The following is a 21,866-nucleotide window of genomic DNA, read 5'->3' on the forward strand; positions in this document are numbered from 1 at the left end:
AGCCCATGCCAATTTGGGTTGATGGCAAGACCTCTATTACGCCCAAGAGGACCAGTGCTATATCTACAAGGCAAGCTCCAGGTAAGCAGAGTAAGCTGCTGGACTTCTGACTGTGGTACCTCACTGCTGGGACTGGAGGTGGCTGATGTGATGCCACAGAAAGGGCTGGAGGGGAGATCTGGGCCCCAACATTCCAAGCAAAGAAACAGAAATCTAAGAACTAAGGGACTGATAGCGAGAGGACAGACTGGGGAAGACCTGGCACAGCCTTTGGAAAGGGATGTCTCACTTCACAAACCACTCGGAGTTCTTCAGAGATGTCCCCAGCTTTATCAAAAGGGACATGTGGGGTCCAGAGGCATTCCCGAAAGACATTCATCCTTCACCAGAACTGGTAAAGAAGCTAAGCTGCTGTGGGATGAATGAACCTCTCAGGGCGGTAAGGAAGGGAAAAGGGAGGTGGAAACATTTGCTGATGATTTTGTGCTCCTCAGGGTTAAAGACACAAAGCCCGACTACAAAGTGTGGCAGAGCCTTAAGATACTGACCAACCAGGTGACAGGGGACGTTCACTGCACGTAAACAAAGCCCTTCCGAGGAGAACAGCCTCTACAGCTTGCACTCACACCAGGATGGGCCTAGGATGTTCTTGATATAATTCAGGAAAAGCACCTTGGAGTCTGAGCAGCTGGATGAAAACTGCAGCTCCGAGACACACAACACAGCCAGTCAAGCATCAGTGAGTGCTGGGGGGAAAACGATAGGGAAGAGAAGAGAATGTAATTCTGCCTTGCTGCTCAAACCCCACATTCTGACTGTGTGCAAGGGGGAGGACGGATCCCCCATGCCAGAGACACTCTGACAGAGCTGAGGAAGACAGAGGCATGACAGGAACCATCAGAGGCACAGAACAGCTTCTGTACAGCAGATGAGTCAACTGCCCATTCTGCTGGGAAAAGGTACAGCTTACAGGGGGTATCACAGAGGACTATAAAAACACAAGTGGCCTGTGGGGTGGTTTGGCATCTATGCTGCACCATCCGTTCTAAATTAAGAACTCCTGCCAGCAGTAAAAGGCACTTTCAAAGCAAACTAAAGGAGGCAGCGATTCATAAATCACCTAAATAAGCTGGGCAACTCCTTGCCGCAAGCTGCCACGGGTGCTACAAAGTGCGCAGCTCGAGAAGGCAGGAAGATAGACCTTGAGACATTATGTGCCTAGTTCAGGAGCTTCTGAAGCCACAGACTGCTGAGGCCTGTGAAAGGATACAGGGACACACCACTGCTTGTCCGCCCTTCTCTGGGTCTTGATCAAAGGCTGGGCAGCCTGCTCTATGAGGAAAGGCTGAGAGGGCTGGGCTTGATCTGCCTAGAGAACAGAAGGCTCAGGGGAGACCTGATCACCACAGTCCAGTATTTAAGGGTGGCTATGAAGAAGACGGAGGCTCCCTTTTCCAAGGAGTCACATGGAAAAGACCAGGGGTACGAGTTACTCCCGGGGAGACTCTGGTAGGACACAAGAGGAAAACTTTTCCCCATGAGAGCAACCAGCCATTGGAATAATCTCCCCAGGGAAGTGGTGCACTCCCCGGTGTTGGACGCTTTAAAGACTCAGCTGGACAGGGCACTGGGACACCCAGTCCAGGTCACGCTTCCCCTGGAAAAGTTGTACGGGATGATCCTCGAGATCCCTCCCGGCCTGGTGGCCTGTGGCGCTATGAATACCGCTGTCACAGGCAGCAGGTGAAGCTGGACGGGGCCTGCTCCAACCCAGCACCGCCACCCTTGTACCTTCTGTGGGCGCTGGTGCTCCTGGAGCACTGTTTCTCCTGACGGGTTCACGCTGATGGCCCTTACCTGCGGTGCCGCTCAGAGCACTCTTCCCTTCGCAGGAGCGGGACCGGGACAACGGCAGCTCCTCCTTCTGATCCATGTGGATGAGCATCTCCGGCTCCGCTCCGGGGGCCTGCTCCGGGGGAAGAAACGAAGAGGGTCAGGCGAGCTGGGCTTTCACCGACCGCTACGAGCGGCGCGGCTCGGGAGCTGGCGGCTCCGCGCCGAGCAGGGACCCCGGCTCCAGGGGGCGTGCAGCGGAGAGCACCGCGCCCCGCAGCACCCCGTGCCACGGAGCCTCACGCGGCCGCGGGGGGCGGGCTTCCGGGCCAAGCCCTACCGGGTCAGGCCCCGCTCCCTGCGGCCCGGCCAGGCCCGCCCTCAGCGGCTGGACCGGCGCAGCAGGGGGCGCTGCCCCGTGACGGCAGCGACCAACGGCGGGCGGTGCCTTCGCCTCCCAGAGCGGAGGGAGGTGGCGGCGCTGGGCTGCCGGTGGCGACGGTGCCGTCCTACGGCGGGGCTCCGCGGGCCTGTCGGTACCGAGGGCAGCTCCCCCCGCGGGTGGGTCACCTGCTGCCGGAGCCCCTGAAGCTCGGTCTGCTCTCCCGGGCGGGGTGTCCGGTGCGGGATGAGGTGACGGTGCTGCCGCAGGCTGTCCCCGCAGGCGAAGGGTCTCTCTCGGGGTACCTGTGGAAGGCTTCAGCTCTGCCTGCTGGGAAGGCTCATCCGTGCCAGAGCAACAGCAAATGCCCAGCTCGGGGGCAGTGTAGACCCCTCATGGCAGGAGCTCGATGAACAAGACACGGCAGCAGGCAGCGCTTCCTAAGGAGAAAGCGTCCAGAGGACACAAAGCAGAGCTCTGGAGCTTTGCAGGTGGACTGCCTGCCCTTCCAAGAGATGGGGACCCCGACGGGGCACTGCCAAGGCTGCTCAGGCCTCCCAGGTCCCAGGAGTGAAGGCAGGCTGAACTTAGGCATCAACTTAAACCCTCAGCGATCACTTAAATTCATAGGGAGAGAGGATTCCTGAGCCATCTAAGCTTACAAGACTGCATCAGGGCAGCTGGAGAGGCAGGGAACCTGAGCAGAGAAACACTGCTGGTACCTCTGAACCCCTGTTCAGGCAGACGGCAGCTCAAACGTGGTTTTGCTCAAGGCTGCATCACCTCTCCCATGTGCTTCATGTTCCCTGACACAACGAGCAGCATATATGCAATGCCTCTGAAAGGAATTTTATGAGGGAATGATACTAAAACCATACAGGCACATTTGAAAGGCACTTCCAGGGCAGCTCCAGTCCCTTTGCAGAAGCACAGGAAGAATTGTTCTTGGATTTACCCCTTTGATACCTAAAAGCTGGCACTCCAAGTGTAATCTGGTAGAAGGGGAAGGCACATAAGTCACAACTCTGCTTTACTGCATTCCTGTATGCTGAAGTTACAACAGCCCCTCCAGGGGTCTTGGCCACAGCAGAGACCATGGTGATGGATCACACCCACTCAAGACATGGCATTAAGACAGGAAATATGTTCTGAAATACGTGTACGCGCGGAACTGTGCCTCTGTAAGAAAACAGCTCTCTTTTCAGATGCAAGATGCGAGAAGATACGTAAACATCTGCAGCACAGCTTTTCAGAATAAGCCTACAAAGGCTATGTCTTCAGGAAGCACACAAATCAATGTGCTGGTAGCTGCAAAGGATGACCCATGGTGCTGCTGATCATTTCACTGTCACAGTGAATTTATAAGCAGTGTTATCACATGAGAACTCAGAGGAAGGGAAGTAAGAATCATTGTATCTCTTACCATTACACATACCTTTTACTCAGAAACTGGTAGCTGAAAGCCCCCAACATGGTCACTGCTTGGGGCCCTCATTTCTCCCGGTTTGGCTCCCCTGCAAGAGGCAGTGTCCTACTCACCAAGCAGGCTGCTTGAGCAGGTGCCCACTTGCACTGCAGAGTCTGGAATGTCATTTCATTTCCGTCATGAGCTCTGCTCATCAAGACCTCCTGAATGTTCAGGGTAAACAAATACCTTCCCAGTGCCCCACCAGCAACTACCTGTTGGCAAGTTTCTGGAGCTTTCTCCGAATCATCAACAAGCAGGCCGGTCAAGCAGCTGCCCACTTCCACTGCAGAGGCTGGAATGTCATTTCATTTGATTCATGAGCACTGCTCATCAAGACCTGGCTGAATGTTCAGGGTAAACATGTACCTTCCCAGTGCCCTACAAGCAGCCTCCTGGGAGGAATCCAACAGCTACAAGAGGCAGGATAGTGGGGCTGGAGATTGGAGACAAGGCTTAGTACGAAACACCTCAGCACTCCAAACATTTCTTTCCCAATAACAGTGTTCAAACCCTCTGAGAAAACATCCCTATCTCATCTAGCCAGCACTTAGTTTGCCCCAGACACATTTCCACAGCAAGTTTCACACTCAAGATGCACAGCCATTCTTCTCAGGGTAGGAAGACACTTAATCCCAACAATCCAGTGCCTTTTGAAGGAAGCAGACACTGCTGTGGCAGGGAAGCAGGACTGAATCACAGCCCTGGCTTTGCTTTGGCACCCTTGGGAGAAGCTCAGTAATTTGCAAACACCCAGGTGGTACAGAGTTCAGGTTTGCTCTTCAGCTAGTCTACAACTTCAGGCTATTTCCCCACATGCAGAACTTGCATCCTTGCTTTAACAAGCAGCAGCAGAACGTGGCTGCACCTACCCAAGTATCACTACAGTGGAGACAAAGCCCAGAACCCCAGGCCTAGCAGCTTGAAGAGCCGTCACAAAGGTAACCTGGCACTCACATCAGAAGAGCTTCACACCTTCTCCTCCTCCCCTGGGGAGGTTTTTGGTGCTGGAAATGGGGCCTCACAGAGTAATTTTTACACTGCCTGATTCCAGGTAGGTTCAGGAATTCACCTGGACATAGCCTTGTCCTGGGTTCACCAGTAGCAGTTTTTCTCCTTCTTTGTAGCTGGTGCAAGCTCTGTGTTTTGACTTCCAGCCTGGGAACAGAGCTGATAACACCGATTGTTTTGAATTGTTGCTAAGTAATGTTTATTCTGGCTAAGGACTTTCTGAGCCTCATGCTCTGCAGGGGACGAGGGGAGGCCGGGAGGAAGTCGAGACAGGACACCTGACCCAAGCTAGCCAAAGAGGTATTCCATACCACAGTACGTCATGCCCAGGAAGGTAACTGGGAGTTACCCAGAAGGGCACGGGCTCTTTTCAGTGGGGTCGAACTCATTCGGCGGTGGTATTGTATTCTCTTCCCTTGTTGTTTCCCTTATCAATATTATCATTGGTGGTAGCAGCAGTGATTTGTGTTATACCTTAGTTACTGGGCTGTTATCTCAACCTGTGGGAGTTACATTCTCTCAATTCTCCTCCCCATCCCTGCAGGAGCGGGGGCTGGGGGGCGATTGAAAGAAAGAGGGAGAAAAGGGGGGGAGTTAATGAACGAGCTGTGTGGAATGGTTTAAACCACGACAGTTCTTTTTGGCATCCAACGTGGGGCATGAGGGGTTGAGATAATGACAGATCTGACTGGAGTGTGTCCAATCGTATTTGTGATAAGTATTCATTGTTTTAGATTAATAGTCACTCCTCACAATGGTGATTTATTGGCTCTCAAAGTTGTTCCTCTTGATCTCACAGTCTCAGTATATCGTACATTACTTAGAGCTGGTATTTGCTGTGGTAGTGTTTTTCAAGTGTGGGGCTTGGGCTAAGGTTCTTGTCTCACTTTATGATAATGACTTGTAATACAATAGAATCATCGATCATGAAATTGATCTGGCTTATGTTCCCAGTGTGGTCACCACCTTCATAGTTTGGGAGGTACATAATAAAGGCGCTTAGCAATTACACATCTTTTTTCTCCTTCTCGGGTGGTCAATCTGTGAAGGAGACATTCTTTTACCCTCCCAGCCCCCCTCTCAGACCATTTACAGCATCATTTGAGAGTTCTGAAGTTCTTGAATGGCCTTTTAATACTGTTGAGACCTGTCTGCTGATTGTGATGGGGATCACCATGTTGGCACGCATACAGAATGTGTTTTGCCCACGACCATTTCATCTGATTTCAAGAGTTAAGCAGAGTCAGGTTTGGGCCTTGTCTGGGGTTAAACAACAATACAGGAGGACCAAGAGATTTTCCCAAGGCTGGACAGCCATGAGTGGCAGGGTGTGTGGGATAGTATGGGCAAGTATCTAGGTCAGTGTCCCCTCCAGTACTTTGGAATTTCACCACCGAACAAGTGCAAAATCCGGAAGAATTAGTAAAACACTTAAATGAGGTGTGTGGTCAGTCTGGCCATACCAGAGGTGGACAAATCATGGCAACGTGCTGGGGCTTGGCCTATGCTTACAGGGCCTTGTTCAACACTATCCAGCACCTTCAAAAGGAAAAAAATGCCCCTGCATCTGAGGGCAAAGCAACAGTCAGCGCCGCTACTCCAGCTCCAAGCACAGCAGCTATACCACCCCCAGCGACAAGTACAAGTACAGTTGCTACCCAAACTTTGGGTGCAACGGACAGCACGGCTACCCCAGCGACAAGTACGGCAGCTACTCAAACTTCGACTGCAACAGACAGCACGGCTACCCCAGCTCCAAGCACAGCAGCTACACCACCCCCAGCGACAAGTACAGTTGCTACTCAAACCACAGTGGTAATCACTGCAGCTAAACCTGAGGACCAATTCGTACCAATATCGGTTGCCCCTGTAAGCAAGAGAAACAGCAAAAAAGAGGCAAGAAGGGTGAATCAAGATGAAGAAACAATGTATTCACCACCTGGTCCAGCATCTGATCAGGAGTCATCATCACATGACGAAGAAGAAGAAGAGGTGACTTCTCAACCTTGGACCTCAACTGAGCTACGGAATATGCGAAAAGATTTTACCCGTCAACCAGGGGAGCACATCATCACCTGATTGCTCCGATGTTGGGACAATTGGGCCAATGGTCATGAACTAGAAGGTACGGAAGCCAAGCAGCTGGGATCACTTGCTAGAGAAGGGGGAATTGACAAAGCAATTGCAAGAGAGAAAAAGTCTCTCAGTCTTTGGAGGTGGCTCTTGGCAGCTGCGAAAGAAAGGTTTCCATACAAGGACGATGTTATGAGTCGTTCGGCCAAGTGGACTACTTTAGACAAAGGCATCCAGTCTCTGAGGGAATCAGCCATTGTAGAGATGATCTATCACATCAAGCCAAATAACGGGGATATACCCATAGACCCAGATGAAGTCGAATGTATGTGGCGAAAACTGATGTGGAATGCACTGTCATCATATGCCCATTCATTGGGAACAGTAACCTGGAATGACATAGTACCACTAACAGTGTATGAAATAATTCATAAACTCCGGGTTCGAAGACAATCTCACCCCTTCCATCATCTCAGCTGTGGAAAAACTGTCCCAGGATCTCAAACAATTGAGGGACGATCTATCTGATTTATCCAGCTCCTCAGGTGTACCAACACACGTCTCAGCTATTAACAAAAGACGTCCTATTCTTCGAGAGAGAAGATACAGGAGGTATACGCCACGGGCCACCCTATGGTTTTACCTGCGGGATCATGGAGAAGACATGACGAAGTGGGATGGAAAACCTACTTCACCTTTGCAGGAATGGGTGAGCGAATTGAAGAGGGGAGCAAGGGCCAAGACTCATCATCCCTTTCAACATGACTTCAGTGTTCAACGTTATGATGACTATTAGAGGGGCCCTGCCTCCAGCCAGGTGGAGGTAGGGGATAATCGGATTTACTGGAATGTGTGGATCAGATGGCCTGGCACATCAGTCCCACAAAAGTATAAGGCTCTAGTAGATACTGGTGCACAGTGTACCCTGATGCCATCAAGCTGTCAAGGGGTGGAACCCATCTGTATTTCTGGAGTGACAGGAGGATCCCAAGAGTTGACTGTACTGGAGGCTGAAATCAGCCTGACTGGGAGGAAATGGCAAAAACACCCCATTGTGACTGGTCCAGAGGCTCCATGCATCCTCGGCATAGACTACCTCAGGAGAGGGTACTTCAAAGACCCAAAAGGGTACCGATGGGCTTTTGGTATTGCTGCTTTGGAGACTGAGGAAATTGAGCAGCTGTCCACTTTGCCTGGTCTCTCAGAGGATCCTTCTGTTGTGGGGTTGCTGAAAGTCAAAGAACAACAAGTGCCAATCGCGACCACAACAGTGCACCGGCGGCAATATCGCACCAAGCGAGAATCCCTGATTCCTATCCATCAGCTGATTTGTAGAGTGGAGGGTCAGGGAGTGATCAGCAGGACCCGCTCACCCTTTAATAGCCCCATATGGCCAGTGCAAAGTCTAATGGAGAGTGGAGACTAACAGTAGACTATTGTGGCCCGAATGAAGTCACATCGCCATTGAGTGCTGCCGTACCGGACATGCTAGAACTTCAGTATGAATCAGAGTCAGACGCAGCCAAGTGGTATGCCACGACTGATATTGCCAATGCATTTTTCTCAATTCCTTTGGCAGCAGAGTGCAGGCCACAGTTTGCTTTTACTTGGAGGGGTGTCCAGTTCACTTGGAACTGAGTGCCCCAGGGGTGGAAACACAGCCCTACCATTTGCCATGGACTGATCCAGACTGCACTGGAACAGGGGCAAGCTCCAGAACACCTGCAATACATTGATGGCATTATTGTGTGGGATGATACAGTGGAAGAAGTCTTTGAGAAAGGGAGGAAAATAATCCAAATCCTGCTGAAAGCTGGTTCTGCCATAAAACGAAGTAAGGTCAAGGGGCCTGCAAAGGAGATTCAATTTTTGGGAATAAAATGGCAAGATGGACGTAGACAGATCCCCACAGATGTGATCAACAAAATAACAGCAATGTCTCCACCAACTAATAAGAAAGAAACACAAGCTTTCTTGGGTGCTGTGGGGTTCTGGAGAATGCACATCCCAAATTACAGTTCAATTGTAAGCCCTCTCTATCATGTGACCCAGAAGAACAATGATTTTAAATGGGGCCCTGAGCAACAACAAGCATTTGAGCAGATTAAATGCAAGATAGTTCATGCAGTAGCCCTCGGACCAGTCCGGACCTTCAGGCCATCAGGGCAGAGATGCAACATACAGATGGGCCCGTGATCAAGGGGTGGACTTAACAATGGACACTATTGCCCAGGTTACTCATGAATGTGAAACATGTGCTGCAATTAAACAAGCCAAACGGTTAAAGCCTCTCTGGTATGGAGGACGATGGCTGAAGTACAAATATGGGGAGGCCTGGCAGATTGACTATATCACACTCCCACCAACCCGCCAAGGCAAGTGCCATGTGCTTACCATGGTGGAAGCAATGACCGGATGGCTGGAAACATACGCCGTGCCCCATGCCACTGCCCGGAACACTGTCCTGGGCCTTGAGAAACAGATTTTGTGGCGACACGGCACCCCAGAGAGAACTGAGTCAGACAATGGGACTCATTTCCGGAATAACCTTATAGACACTTGGGCCGAAGAGCATGGCATTGAGTGGGTATATCACATCCCCTACCATGCACCAGCCTCTGGGAAAATCGAGCGGTACAATGGGCTGTTAAAAACCACACTGAGAGCAATAGGTGGGGGAACTTTCAAGCGTTGGGATACACACCTACCAAAGGCCACCTGGTTGGTTGACACCAGAGAATCTGCCAACAGAACTGGCCCAGCCCAATCAGAACTTTTACATATCATACAGGGGGATAAAGTCCCTGTGGTGCACATGAAGAATTTGATGGGGAAGACAGCCTCGGTTATTCCTGCTTCAGGTAAAGGCAAACCCACTCGTGGGATTGCTTTTGCTCAGGGACCCAGATATACTTGGTGGGTAATATGGGAAGATGGGGAAGTCCGATGTATACCTCAAGGGGATTTGATTTTAGGGGAAAAGAGTCAATGAACTTAATTGTATGATGTTGCCTGCTGTGTAATACCTTTATAGCCCACCAACTAGATGTCTTCAGGTCACCAGCGACTGGCCCTGACTTCCCTCCAACCATCATCCCAACAGAGAATGAATTTTGATAGAACCGGACGAGTTCTGCAGTAAAGGAACGATCAGCATCAGCAGGCAACGATCCAACACTGCACACAGCCTTTCCTGCCCTGAAAGACTGATACAAGGGATGGAACCTGACATCATGGCCCGAATGGACTCGACAGCATTATAGGGATTGGTCCATGCACTAAGAAATTATTTCTTTCTCTTTGTGTATGTGGATGTATATATATATGTAAGAGAGATGGTATATTGAAAATGTGGGATCTGAGCATGATGTGAATGGTACGGAATAAGGGGTGGATACTGTCCTGGGTTCACCAGTAGCCGTTTTTCTCCTTCTTAGTAGCTGGTGCAGCGCTGTGTTTTGACTTCCAGCCTGGGAACAGAGCTGATAACACCGATTGTTTTGAATTGTTGCTAACTAATGTTTATTCTGGCTAAGGACTTTCTGAGCCTCATGCTCTGCTGGGGACGAGGGGAGGCCGGGAGGAAGTCGAGACAGGACACCTGACCCAAGCTAGCCAAAGAGGTATTCCATACAACAGTACGTCATGCCCAGGAAGGTAACTGGGAGTTATTCAGAAGTGCACGGGCTCTCTTCTGCGGCGGGGGAGTAGAACTCGTTCGGCGGTGGAACTGTATTCTCTTCTCTTGTTATATTCTCTTATCATTGGTGGTAGCAGTGGTGATTTGCGTTATACCTTAGTTACTGGGCTGTTCTTATCTCAACCCGTGGGAGTTACATTCTCTCAATACTCCTCCCCATCCCTCCAGGAGCAGGTGGGGGGGGAAGGAAAGACAGAGGGAGAACGTGGGGGGAGTGAGTGAACGAGCTGTGTGGAACGGTTAAAACCACAACAAGCATACATCTAGGAAAAAATTCAAGTCTAAGGCACTTTTAGAGGTGCCCACGTAAACGCTAACTCTGTCCCCCAGAGCCACAGTCTAGCACCTCAACAAAGTGACCAAGGACGGAAACTCCTGGTAAGTTCACAGATCTTGTCCAGTTCTGCACTTTGGTAATCAGCCCTTGTGCCAGGCAGTGCATCCGGAATCTGTTTCCTCATACTGCCTGGGAGAACAGCACAAGGGGCACATCAGTTGACCAGCTTTACACCTGGGGAGAGTAGGAATGGAGTGTGACAGGCTCACATGAACTGATCAAACAGCCTTTGCTCTGGGGATAGCCAGTACTTGCCCTGCCCATCCCACCATGCAGTCAGCTGTGCCTGGGACACCCCAAGCAGGGCCAGTGACTGGCACTTATAGCTGATGTATGTAAAGCAGTGAAGTGCTAGGCACTATGAGGCTTGAATAACATATCTGTATCACCCAACAAAGGAAAAGCTGGGACAGCAACAGGCTTCATAGGCCTTCGTCCTTCAAGCGCTTTATTGAGCTTACAAGGATCAAGAATTATAGAACCACAGAATGGTTCTATGGTGTTGGAAGAGACTTCAAAGCTCATCCAGATCCCAACCCCTGTCACGGGCAGAGACACCTTCCACTAGCACAGGTTGCTCCAAGCCTCGTCCAGCCTGGCGTTGAACACTGCCAGGGACGGAGAACAGCCAAGGGCCCCCAGGGCACCTGCAGAACCCAGCGGAGCTCCTGTCCTGAAATACTGAAGACATCCTCCTGGAAGAGCTGTGTACAGGAACCACTGCAGGGTATGAGGCAGCCGCTCTGGCACGCTCCCTCAGCTGCTGTGCGGATGCTCGCCCGCAGGAGCCGAGGGAAGACATGCGGGAGGCCTGACAAGCCCTGGCCGGGCACAGCTGCACACAGCCCCGCTGCTCCGAGCACACGGCTGGCAGACGGCTGCACCAGACCTGGCACAACTTGACGCCCAGGCCAGAGCCATAGGCCAAGCACCTCTCACGGGACCAGCCGCCCAGGCCTAGCAAGGAAAAGGCACACGGCCGCCACCCTCATAAGCCCTATGCGGGTTTCCCGGCCGAGCACCACCGGTACCGAGCCTACACGTCCCTGGGAACCGGAATGCAGGAGTGGGCCCAACGGAGCAGAGCACGGCGGGAGGCCGTGGGGGAGACCCGGGGATAATCCGAGGGCCTCACCCCTGGGCTGACCCCGCCGCGTTGCCATGGACACGCAGCGCGCGCACTCACCCTCTGCCTCTGAAGCACCCCTGGGCAACAACCCCTGGACCGGCCGCCCCGAATTTATCACCCATGGTGGAGACCGCGCAGCCAATCAGTAGCCGCCCGCGGCACGCGACCGCACCACCGATTGGTGGAGGCAGCCCAGACGCCACACAGTGGCCCTAAGTCCCCGCCTCGTTTCCCCTGGGCCAACGGCGACCTCCGATAGGCACGTGTCCGGGCAGACGCGGTCGGGGAAAGCAACGCTGCAGCTTTCAACGAACGTTTATTGCGCGGGGCCATTGTGAGCGGCACCAGCCATGGGAGCCGACCCCGGGGGTCACCCGGTCCCAGCCCTGCCGGGGCAAGGACACCGGAACGTGTCCAGGCGGGGCTTGGATGTGCCCAGAGAGGGAGCCTCCACATCCCCCTGCGCAGCCTGCTCAGTGCTCTGCCCCTGCAACGGAACAAGTTCTTCCTCATGTCGAGGGCAAACCTCTTGTGCTTCAGTTCATGGCCACTGCTCCTCAGCCTGGGGCTGGCCACCACTGAAGAGAGTCTGGCACCTTCCTCCTGGCACCTGCCCCAAACCTCCCATCAGCTCCCTCCACCGACTCTCCCCTTCTTCATCTCTGAGGGCTCATTCTCCTAGGAAGAAACTGCTTTCACCCTCCACAAGCAGGGTGGTCAATGGGAGGGGAGACACCGGGCTTTGCTCACAGCGTGTCAGACCTCACTGCTCCCAACACTCACCCCACCTAGGGCTCCTCACCCCTGTGGGTCTGCTGGTGCCGGAAGAGCGATGAGCTCACTCTGAAGCCCTTCCCGCACTCGGCACAGGTGTAGGGACGCTCCCCAGTGTGGATGCGCAGGTGCTGGGTGAGGTGGTGACTCTGCCGAAAGGTGTCCCCGCAGTAGGAACACGAGTAGGGCCTCTCCCCGGAGTGGATCAGACGGTGTTTCATGAGAGCTGAGCTGTGGCCGAAGCTCTTCCCACAATCCATACACCCGTACGGTTTCTCCCCAGTGTGAACCCGCTGGTGTCGTACCAGGGCTGACTTCACGCTGAAGCTCTTCCCGCAGGTCCTGCACTCGTAGGGTTTCTCCCCAGTGTGCACCCACTGGTGATGGACGAGCTTCGAGTTCTCAGAGAAGCTCCTTCCGCACTCGGCACACTTGTAGGGTTTCTCCCCGGTGTGGACTCGCTGGTGTCGTGTCAGGGCTGACCTCACACTGAAGCTCTTCCCACACTCCGTACACTCGTAGGCTTTCTCCCCGGTGTGCACCCGCTGGTGCCGGACGAGCTGCATGTTGTTGAAGAAGCTCATCCCGCACTCAGCACACTTGTAGGGATTCTCCGTAGCGTGGATTACCTGGTGCTGGATCAGCTTCGAGCTCACACTGAAACTCTTCCCGCAGGTCCTGCACTTGTAGGGTTTCTCCCTGGTGTGGACCCACTGGTGTTGTGTCAGTGCTGAGCTCACACGGAAGCTCTTCCCGCAGGTCCTGCACTCATAGGGTTTCTCCCCAGTGTGCACCCGCTGGTGCCGGATGAGCTGCGTGTTGTTGGAGAAGCTCTTCCCGCACTCAGCACACTTGTAGGGCTTCTCCCCGGTGTGGATTACCTGGTGCTGGATCAGCTTCGAACTCACGCTGAAGCTCTTCCCGCAGGTCCTGCACTCGTAGGGTTTTTCCCCAGTGTGCACCCGCTGGTGCAGGACCAGCTGAGAGTTCCCATAGAAGCTCTTCCCACATACAGCACACCTGTAGGGCTTCTGCCCGGTGTGGGTTACCTGGTGCCGGATCAGCTTCGAGCTCATGCTGAAGCTCTTCCCACACTCGGAGCACTCATAGGGCCGCTCCCCTGTGTAGATCCTCTGGTGCTGGATAAGATGTGACCAGTGCTGGTAACCCTTCCCAGATTCAGTGCAGGTGAAGGGTTTTTCTCCGGTGTGGATTCTCCGATGCCGGATGAGCTTGGAGCTCACCTGGAAGCTCTTGGATCTCTGAATCCTTTCTGACCTGCGTGGGAGAACAGGGTCCTGTGCAGGACCCTGGGAACTGTTCTCCTCAGACAGTCCTGAGCATAAACCCTTGGGCTCCACCGGCCTGGGGATGCCTTGATGGGCACTGTCTTCATTCGTGCTCACAATTCCATCTTCAGCTGCAATAAAATGAGAATCCAGACAAGTCACAGGCAGGACTGGAAGCTCTGGACAGGGCAAATCGCAAGGGGACAAATTCTAAAAATTCAGCAGATAGATTGACTGTAAGTACAAAACATTCTGGTATATCCTGCGTTCCAAAAACATGGTATTTCCCTCCAAACTACACAGTGGATTTTTCAGAGTGTTCACAGGAGCAAATGCTGTAAATTGCCCTGCAAGCTCCACCACAACCTGAGTCTACTGATATCACTGGCATATGAGAGGCAAACGTTTACTGCTCGAATGGGAAAGATGCTTGCTCTTCCAGGATGTTCTATCTGAAAATCACCACAGGATGGTTTGAGCTGGAATGGACCTTACAGATCACATCCAGTTCCAACCTCCTGCCATGTGCAGGGACACCTTGCACTAGATCAGGTTGCTGCAAGCCCCATCCAACATGGCCTTGAACAATGCCAGGGATGCGGCAGCCACAGCTCCTCTGAGCAACCTGTGAAGGCACCTCAGCATCCTCACAGGGAAGAACTTCTTTCACCATATCTAAATCTCCCCTCTCATTTTAAAGCCATTCCACCTTGTCCTGTCCCTACTTGCTCTTGTCAAAAGCCCCTCTCTACAGTTCTTCTTGGGCCCTCTACGTACTGGTAGCTGCTCTAAGATCTCCCCAGAGCCTCCTCTTCTCCAGGCTAAACAAGCCCAGATCTCTCTGCTTGTCTCCACAGGATGTTACTAAAAGTTGAACTGGGAGTCAGAGGAAGGCCACAAAGAACTGCCTTGTTCAGCAGAACATTCCTTGGGATGCAACAGTAATCTCCGTGCTCTTGTGCTGCTGGTACTGCAGAGAAAGAGAAGATGCACAAAGCATGAGACACGGACACCGCCTGAAGCCTGGCTTATGCCACTCTTAGAGCAGAAGCAAATTAACTTTATGCTTTCACTGGTGCAGAACAAACCCGTTCTGCGTGAAGGTGGTGTGTGAACTGAAGATCCCCCACGGCTGGTTCCAGATTATGCACTGAGGAAATCTAATACATGTAGAAGATGAAGGTAAGTGCAAATCGAATTAACGCTAGCTGAACAGTTACGAATGGATTCTTGGACACAGGCAATGAACAGATCCCTGCCCTCTTATGTACATAAAGTCTTGCAGAAGCGTTACTGGTAGGAATGTTCACTGCGCAGACCCGAGGTCACCTGAAAGCCTGTTCAAGACAAGGGGCTTGAGCTGGTTTCTAGGGTGTTCACAGAGAGCAGCACCTCCTTCCAGCCCACTGCTCTGAATGTGGTTTGATGAGCATGTAGCAGGTTCAGAAGCACGTGCCCCCAACAGTGCTGTGCTTTTTGCTGTCCACAGGAAACACAGCTCTTTGCAGGCTGAATGAGCAAGGCAGGACCTGTGCGACATGCACACAAAGCACATCTCCAGATCTGCTTAAAGATTCAGCAGATATCTTGTGGTTCTCTGAACACTCTTATGAAATACACCAGTAACATATCGGTCACATGGGATTGCTGTACAAACAACAGGCACCTCCTGTGGTCTGGCAGAGCTGTGAGAAGAAAGTGCAGGCCATGGAAGAGGTGAGTTGTTACTGAACCGTAAGCGTGCAATAAAGGAAGGAGAGTCTAGAAGTTCAACCCCAGACTGATACATCTACATATTTCATCTTCCTCCTTCTAGGAAGCACAAGAAAATATCACAATATGATTTCACAGTGAACTCCTAAGATACCTTCTGTGGCAGCTTGCTGTCATAGTGATGCCACTTCTTCCCTTAGTTTTCATTTATACCATCCCTTGAGAGGAACAGAAACTGCAATTATGCTAACTGCAGCTACTCCAGCCAGGCCTGAAGGAAAAGAGCAAGGTGATATCCACAGATGGGATGGAAAGAGGATGTTTCTGGCAGGCCAGCATGAAGCTCTTGACCCGTTCGTCAGACTTACTGAGCAGACAGTGGAGCTAGCAAAGCTGTTCTGTTGCCGTTGTGCCCAAAGCGATGCTAACTTTGGCACTTACACCCACGTTTGGTTCTTTACAAAGACCTTGAAAGTGCCTTCAGAAGTACGTGACAATTAAGTTTCCTATGGTGTTCTGTACTTTTTGTGGAACATCAGGAGCGTCAAGCTTCTTTTCATAATTATTGTCATGGCTCTAGAAATACTACGATCATTCATGTTACTTCTGAGCTTTTAGGTACCTTCACTGGCATCTAGGACACGCTGCCTGTAAAGGCTTTGATCAAAACCAAGACAGGAACTCACTGCAAGTATCTCAAGTGGAAGGAGAGCAAGTTCACAATGAGGAGGATTTAATAAAAGAAGCACAAGGCTGAACTGGCAAAAATGAATAAGCAAGAGAGACATGAAGAATGTGGTTCTTCCTCAGCCCATGCCAATCGGGGTTGATGGCAAGACCTCTGATATGCCCAGGAGGACCAGTGCTATATCTACAAGGCAAGCTCCAGGTAAGCAGAGTAAGCTGCTGGACTTCTGACTGTGGTACCTCACTGCTGGGACTGGAGGTGGCTGATGTGATGCCACAGAAAGGGCTGGAGGGGAGATCTGGGCCCCAACATTCCAAGCAAAGAAACAGAAATCTAAGAACTAAGGGACTGATAGCGAGAGGACAGACTGGGGAAGACCTGGCACAGCCTTTGGAAAGTGATGTCTCACTTCACAAACCACTCGGAGTTCTTCAGACATGTCCCCAGCTTTATCAAAAGGGACATGTGGGGTCCAGAGGCATTCCCGAAAGACATTCATCCTTCACCAGAACTGGTAAAGAAGCTAAGCTGCTGTGGGATGAATGAACCTCTCAGGGCGGTAAGGAAGGGAAAAGGGAGGTGGAAACATTTGCTGATGATTTTGTGCTCCTCAGGGTTAAAGACACAAAGCCCAACTACAAAGTGTGGCAGAGCCTTAAGATACTGACCAACCAGGTGACAGGGGACGTTCACTGCACGTAAACAAAGCCCTTCCAAGGAGAACAGCCTCTACAGCTTGCACTCACACCAGGATGGGCCTAGGATGTTCTTGATATAATTCAGGAAAAGCACCTTGGAGTCTGAGCAGCTGGATGAAAACTGCAGCTCCGAGACACACAACACAGCCAGTCAAGCATCAGTGAGTGCTGGGGGGAAAACGATAGGGAAGAGAAGAGAATGTAATTCTGCCTTGCTGCTCAAACCCCACATTCTGACTGTGTGCAAGGGGGAGGACGGATCCCCCATGCCAGAGACACTCTGACAGAGCTGAGGAAGACAGAGGCATGACAGGAACCATCAGAGGCACAGAACAGCTTCTGTACAGCAGATGAGTCAACTGCCCATTCTGCTGGGAAAAGGTACAGCTTACAGGGGGTATCACAGAGGACTATAAAAACACAAGTGGCCTGTGGGGTGGTTTGGCATCTATGCTGCACCATCCGTTCTAAATTAAGAACTCCTGCCAGCAGTAAAAGGCACTTTCAAAGCAAACTAAAGGAGGCAGCGATTCATAAATCACCTAAATAAGCTGGGCAACTCCTTGCCGCAAGCTGCCACGGGTGCTACAAAGTGCGCAGCTCGAGAAGGCAGGAAGATAGACCTTGAGACATTATGTGCCTAGTTCAGGAGCTTCTGAAGCCACAGACTGCTGAGGCCTGTGAAAGGATACAGGGACACACCACTGCTTGTCCGCCCTTCTCTGGGTCTTGATCAAAGGCTGGGCAGCCTGCTCTATGAGGAAAGGCTGAGAGGGCTGGGCTTGATCTGCCTAGAGAACAGAAGGCTCAGGGGAGACCTGATCACCACAGTCCAGTATTTAAGGGTGGCTATGAAGAAGACGGAGGCTCCCTTTTCCAAGGAGTCACATGGAAAAGACCAGGGGTACGAGTTACTCCCGGGGAGACTCTGGTAGGACACAAGAGGAAAACTTTTCCCCATGAGAGCAACCAGCCATTGGAATAATCTCCCCAGGGAAGTGGTGCACTCCCCGGTGTTGGACGCTTTAAAGACTCAGCTGGACAGGGCACTGGGACACCCAGTCCAGGTCACGCTTCCCCTGGAAAAGTTGTACGGGATGATCCTCGAGATCCCTCCCGGCCTGGTGGCCTGTGGCGCTATGAATACCGCTGTCACAGGCAGCAGGTGAAGCTGGACGGGGCCTGCTCCAACCCAGCACCGCCACCCTTGTACCTTCTGTGGGCGCTGGTGCTCCTGGAGCACTGTTTCTCCTGACGGGTTCACGCTGATGGCCCTTACCTGCGGTGCCGCTCAGAGCACTCTTCCCTTCGCAGGAGCGGGACCGGGACAACGGCAGCTCCTCCTTCTGATCCATGTGGATGAGCATCTCCGGCTCCGCTCCGGGGGCCTGCTCCGGGGGAAGAAACGAAGAGGGTCAGGCGAGCTGGGCTTTCACCGACCGCTACCAGCGGCGCGGCTCGGGAGCTGGCGGCTCCGCGCCGAGCAGGGACCCCGGCTCCAGGGGGCGTGCAGCGGAGAGCACCGCGCCCCGCAGCACCCCGTGCCACGGAGCCTCACGCGGCCGCGGGGGGCGGGCTTCCGGGCCAAGCCCTACCGGGTCAGGCCCCGCTCCCTGCGGCCCGGCCAGGCCCGCCCTCAGCGGCTGGACCGGCGCAGCAGGGGGCGCTGCCCCGTGACGGCAGCGACCAACGGCGGGCGGTGCCTTCGCCTCCCAGAGCGGAGGGAGGTGGCGGCGCTGGGCTGCCGGTGGCGACGGTGCCGTCCTACGGCGGGGCTCCGCGGGCCTGTCGGTACCGAGGGCAGCTCCCCCCGCGGGTGGGTCACCTGCTGCCGGAGCCCCTGAAGCTCGGTCTGCTCTCCCGGGCGGGGTGTCCGGTGCGGGATGAGGTGACGGTGCTGCCGCAGGCTGTCCCCGCAGGCGAAGGGTCTCTCTCGGGGTACCTGTGGAAGGCTTCAGCTCTGCCTGCTGGGAAGGCTCATCCGAGCCAGAGCAACAGCAAATGCCCAGCTCGGGGGCAGTGTAGACCCCTCATGGCAGGAGCTCGATGAACAAGACACGGCAGCAGGCAGCGCTTCCTAAGGAGAAAGCGTCCAGAGGACACAAAGCAGAGCTCTGGAGCTTTGCAGGTGGACTGCCTGCCCTTCCAAGAGATGGGGACCCCGACGGGGCACTGCCAAGGCTGCTGGAGCCTCCCAGGTCCCAAGAGTGGAGGCAGGCTGAACTTAGGCATCAACTTAAACCTTCAGCGATCACTTAAATTCATAGGGAGAAAGGATTCCTGAGCCATCTAAGCTTACAAGACTGCATCATGGCACTGGAAAGCAGTGGTGAATTAGGGCAGGAGTCAGGCAACTCACAGGGAGACAAACACCTTCCCTGCAGTGGAGTATATGCAGAGGAACTTCCAAAGCAGGGACAGATTTCACTGCTCTGCCTTTTCTGGGCTGTACTGCATGTGAAGAGTGAAAATGGCTGCTGCAGGTGGCTCCTGCTACCACTCACGCTCTCCTCTCCTGCCTAGCAGGGTCTGCTTCAAACCCCAGAAGTAACTGAGTTCTCCCTCCTCTTCTGTGAAAGGAAACAAACAAAAAAATCTCCATGGGTCGAGCAGGACACCCAAAGACCTACCCAGAAGCAGGAGTGAGACACCTGGCTTACAGCTGAGTTTCCTCCAGCAGAAATCCACCCACCTCATTTACAAAATGGACCTGTAATCAGCTTTGTGCAGAGCAGCACCATCACCTCACAGGCAGCCTTGCCAGATCAACAAGGAACTAAGCTGCTTCCTGGCTCCTGGAAAGCACTCACTGTAAGAGAGCCATCCCTCACGCTCTCCCATTTGAGGTCAGCCCCCTCAGGGCTAGAGCAGGCAGGCGGCTGCAAGTTCACCAAGCTCAGCACAGGGCCAGCACCAGCACATCACCTGCTGGCCCTCAGCTCACATGGAGCACCCCAGCTATAAATCAACTGCCCTCTGGCTCCTCACCCTGAGTTTCTGAAGCCCTGTTCTACAGACACTTCCACTGCCCTCCACACTCCAGCACAGGACTCGGACAGGAGCGCCTGGAGCTGGGTCTGAGCACCCAGTTTGGAGGACACATCACCAGGGTGAGGGCTTCCCCTCTGATCACACAGTCCTTGGGCTCACTGGGACATAGCCATCCCCAAGAGGAGGGCTGACCACAATACTTTGTGATGCCAGCCAGCCCACTGCAGGAACAGAAGTCACAGGGGAAGCAGCCCCACATCCCCAGGGCCCTGCACCACAGGATAGGACACAGCACAGCCTCCCCATCCAGAGGGTAAAGGAAGCCAGTTGCAAGGGCACTGTTTTCATTTTGATCACTTACTGGACAGCAAGCACCACAGCAGGTCAGCAAACTTGACACAGCTCCAAACATCCACCACGGTGAAGGGAAACTGAAGCAAAGAGGCAGAACCTGACCAGGCTGAGCCAGGAGCTGGTCGTGGGCCCAGGGGAACAGCCTGCCTCCCTCACTGCACAGCCAGCCTCCTGCCAGCACAGCCGCACAAGTCCTGATGGCATGCTGGCTTCCTGCGCAGCTGGCTTCAAGTCAGGCACTCCTCAAGAAATGCAGATTCCAAAATTAGAGAAACTGGTTCCAATTTATCTTGTACTTTCAGACAAGCAGAGTCCTGCAGGTAGGGTGTGCTGCCTCTGCATGCTGCCAGGACCGCAGCCACCGGCACAGAGGAGCACGTGAAAGCAGAGCTAGAAAGAGCACTTCAGCACCATTCTGCAGACAGCAAGAGGCCTGGAGGTGGCTTGACATTACATCCATCCCAACGGAAGCCACCAGATAAGCCTCAGCCATGACTAGTTAACAGCAGCAGCAGCAATGGCTAAAGGCTCCCAATGGCCAGACATACACAGCGTGACTCCAGAGATCATCATTCTACAAGACACAGCTGCTAAGTCACTTGACAGGGCCTCTGCACCCATCTCTTGCAACACACTCATGTTTAGCAGCGCTCACCAGCACTGGGACTTTGTTCTCCATGCCATGGGGCATCTGCTGGCCTCTCAGAAGCCTTTACCCAAACCTGTAACTACTGTTGTAGAAGCACAACTCAGAGCAGTGAATTACTGTTCCAGCAGCAGTTAGCACACAGTCATTTAAGGACTTTGGTGCAGTCAGACTTGTATCTCCCACAAATGTTTTTGCAGATGCTCCATCTGACATGATCACCTCTACAGTTATAGGCTGGATAGTGACAACACCAGTCCCTTCAGCCCAAGGTGAGGACACTACATGCACAGGACAACATGGAAGATGAGATTTTTCCCAGTACCATCCAGCACAGACATGATGAGCTGTGAATTCAGGAGGCAAGTCAGCACAAATCAAACCCCTGTCCTTTTCAGTACTAGGGTATCACAGGAGAACTCAGAGGAAGGGAAGTAAGAATCATTGTATCTCTTACCATTACACATCCCTTTTATTCAGAAACTGGTAGCTGAAAGCCCACAACATGGCCACTGCTCAGGGCCCTAACTTCTCCCAGTTTTGCTTCCCTGGAAGAGGCCGTGTCCTACTCACTGAAGAATGGGGTTTATTGAAAAATAGGGTTGTAAACAAGTAACCACAAGGATGTTAGGCTTTTTAGCAACTATAGATAAAAGGAAATTACTAAGATGAGCTTTGCCAGAACCACCTGGTAGTTATAAGACCGATACGACAACGATCCTAAGACAAAGTGATGAAGAAATAACCACCAGGGGGCCGAAAGCCCACTACTGCATTTTTGTA

General features: G+C 52.8%; 1 protein-coding gene across 7 annotated transcripts in view; it reads right to left on the reverse strand.

Moving 5' to 3' along the window:
• LOC136016609 (zinc finger protein 850-like) overlaps positions 1–21,866 on the reverse strand; it is a 45,430-nt gene that overhangs the window by 11,806 nt on the left and 11,758 nt on the right. The window contains exons 1-3 of one of the 7 annotated variants that reach the window (XM_065684089.1): positions 18,918–19,336; positions 18,372–18,480; positions 11,223–14,124 (exon numbers count right to left, since the gene is read on the reverse strand). In XM_065684089.1, coding sequence (XP_065540161.1) covers positions 12,719–14,124; positions 18,372–18,459 — 1,494 coding nt within the window. In that variant the 5' untranslated portion in view covers positions 18,460–18,480; positions 18,918–19,336 and the 3' untranslated portion in view covers positions 11,223–12,718. The other 6 variants (XM_065684091.1, XM_065684094.1, XM_065684092.1 and 3 more) reach the window with 6 other exon arrangements.

The sequence above is a fragment of the Lathamus discolor genome, chromosome 6 (assembly GCF_037157495.1).
Source record: "Lathamus discolor isolate bLatDis1 chromosome 6, bLatDis1.hap1, whole genome shotgun sequence".
In the NCBI taxonomy this organism is placed as follows: Eukaryota; Metazoa; Chordata; class Aves; order Psittaciformes; family Psittacidae; genus Lathamus; species Lathamus discolor.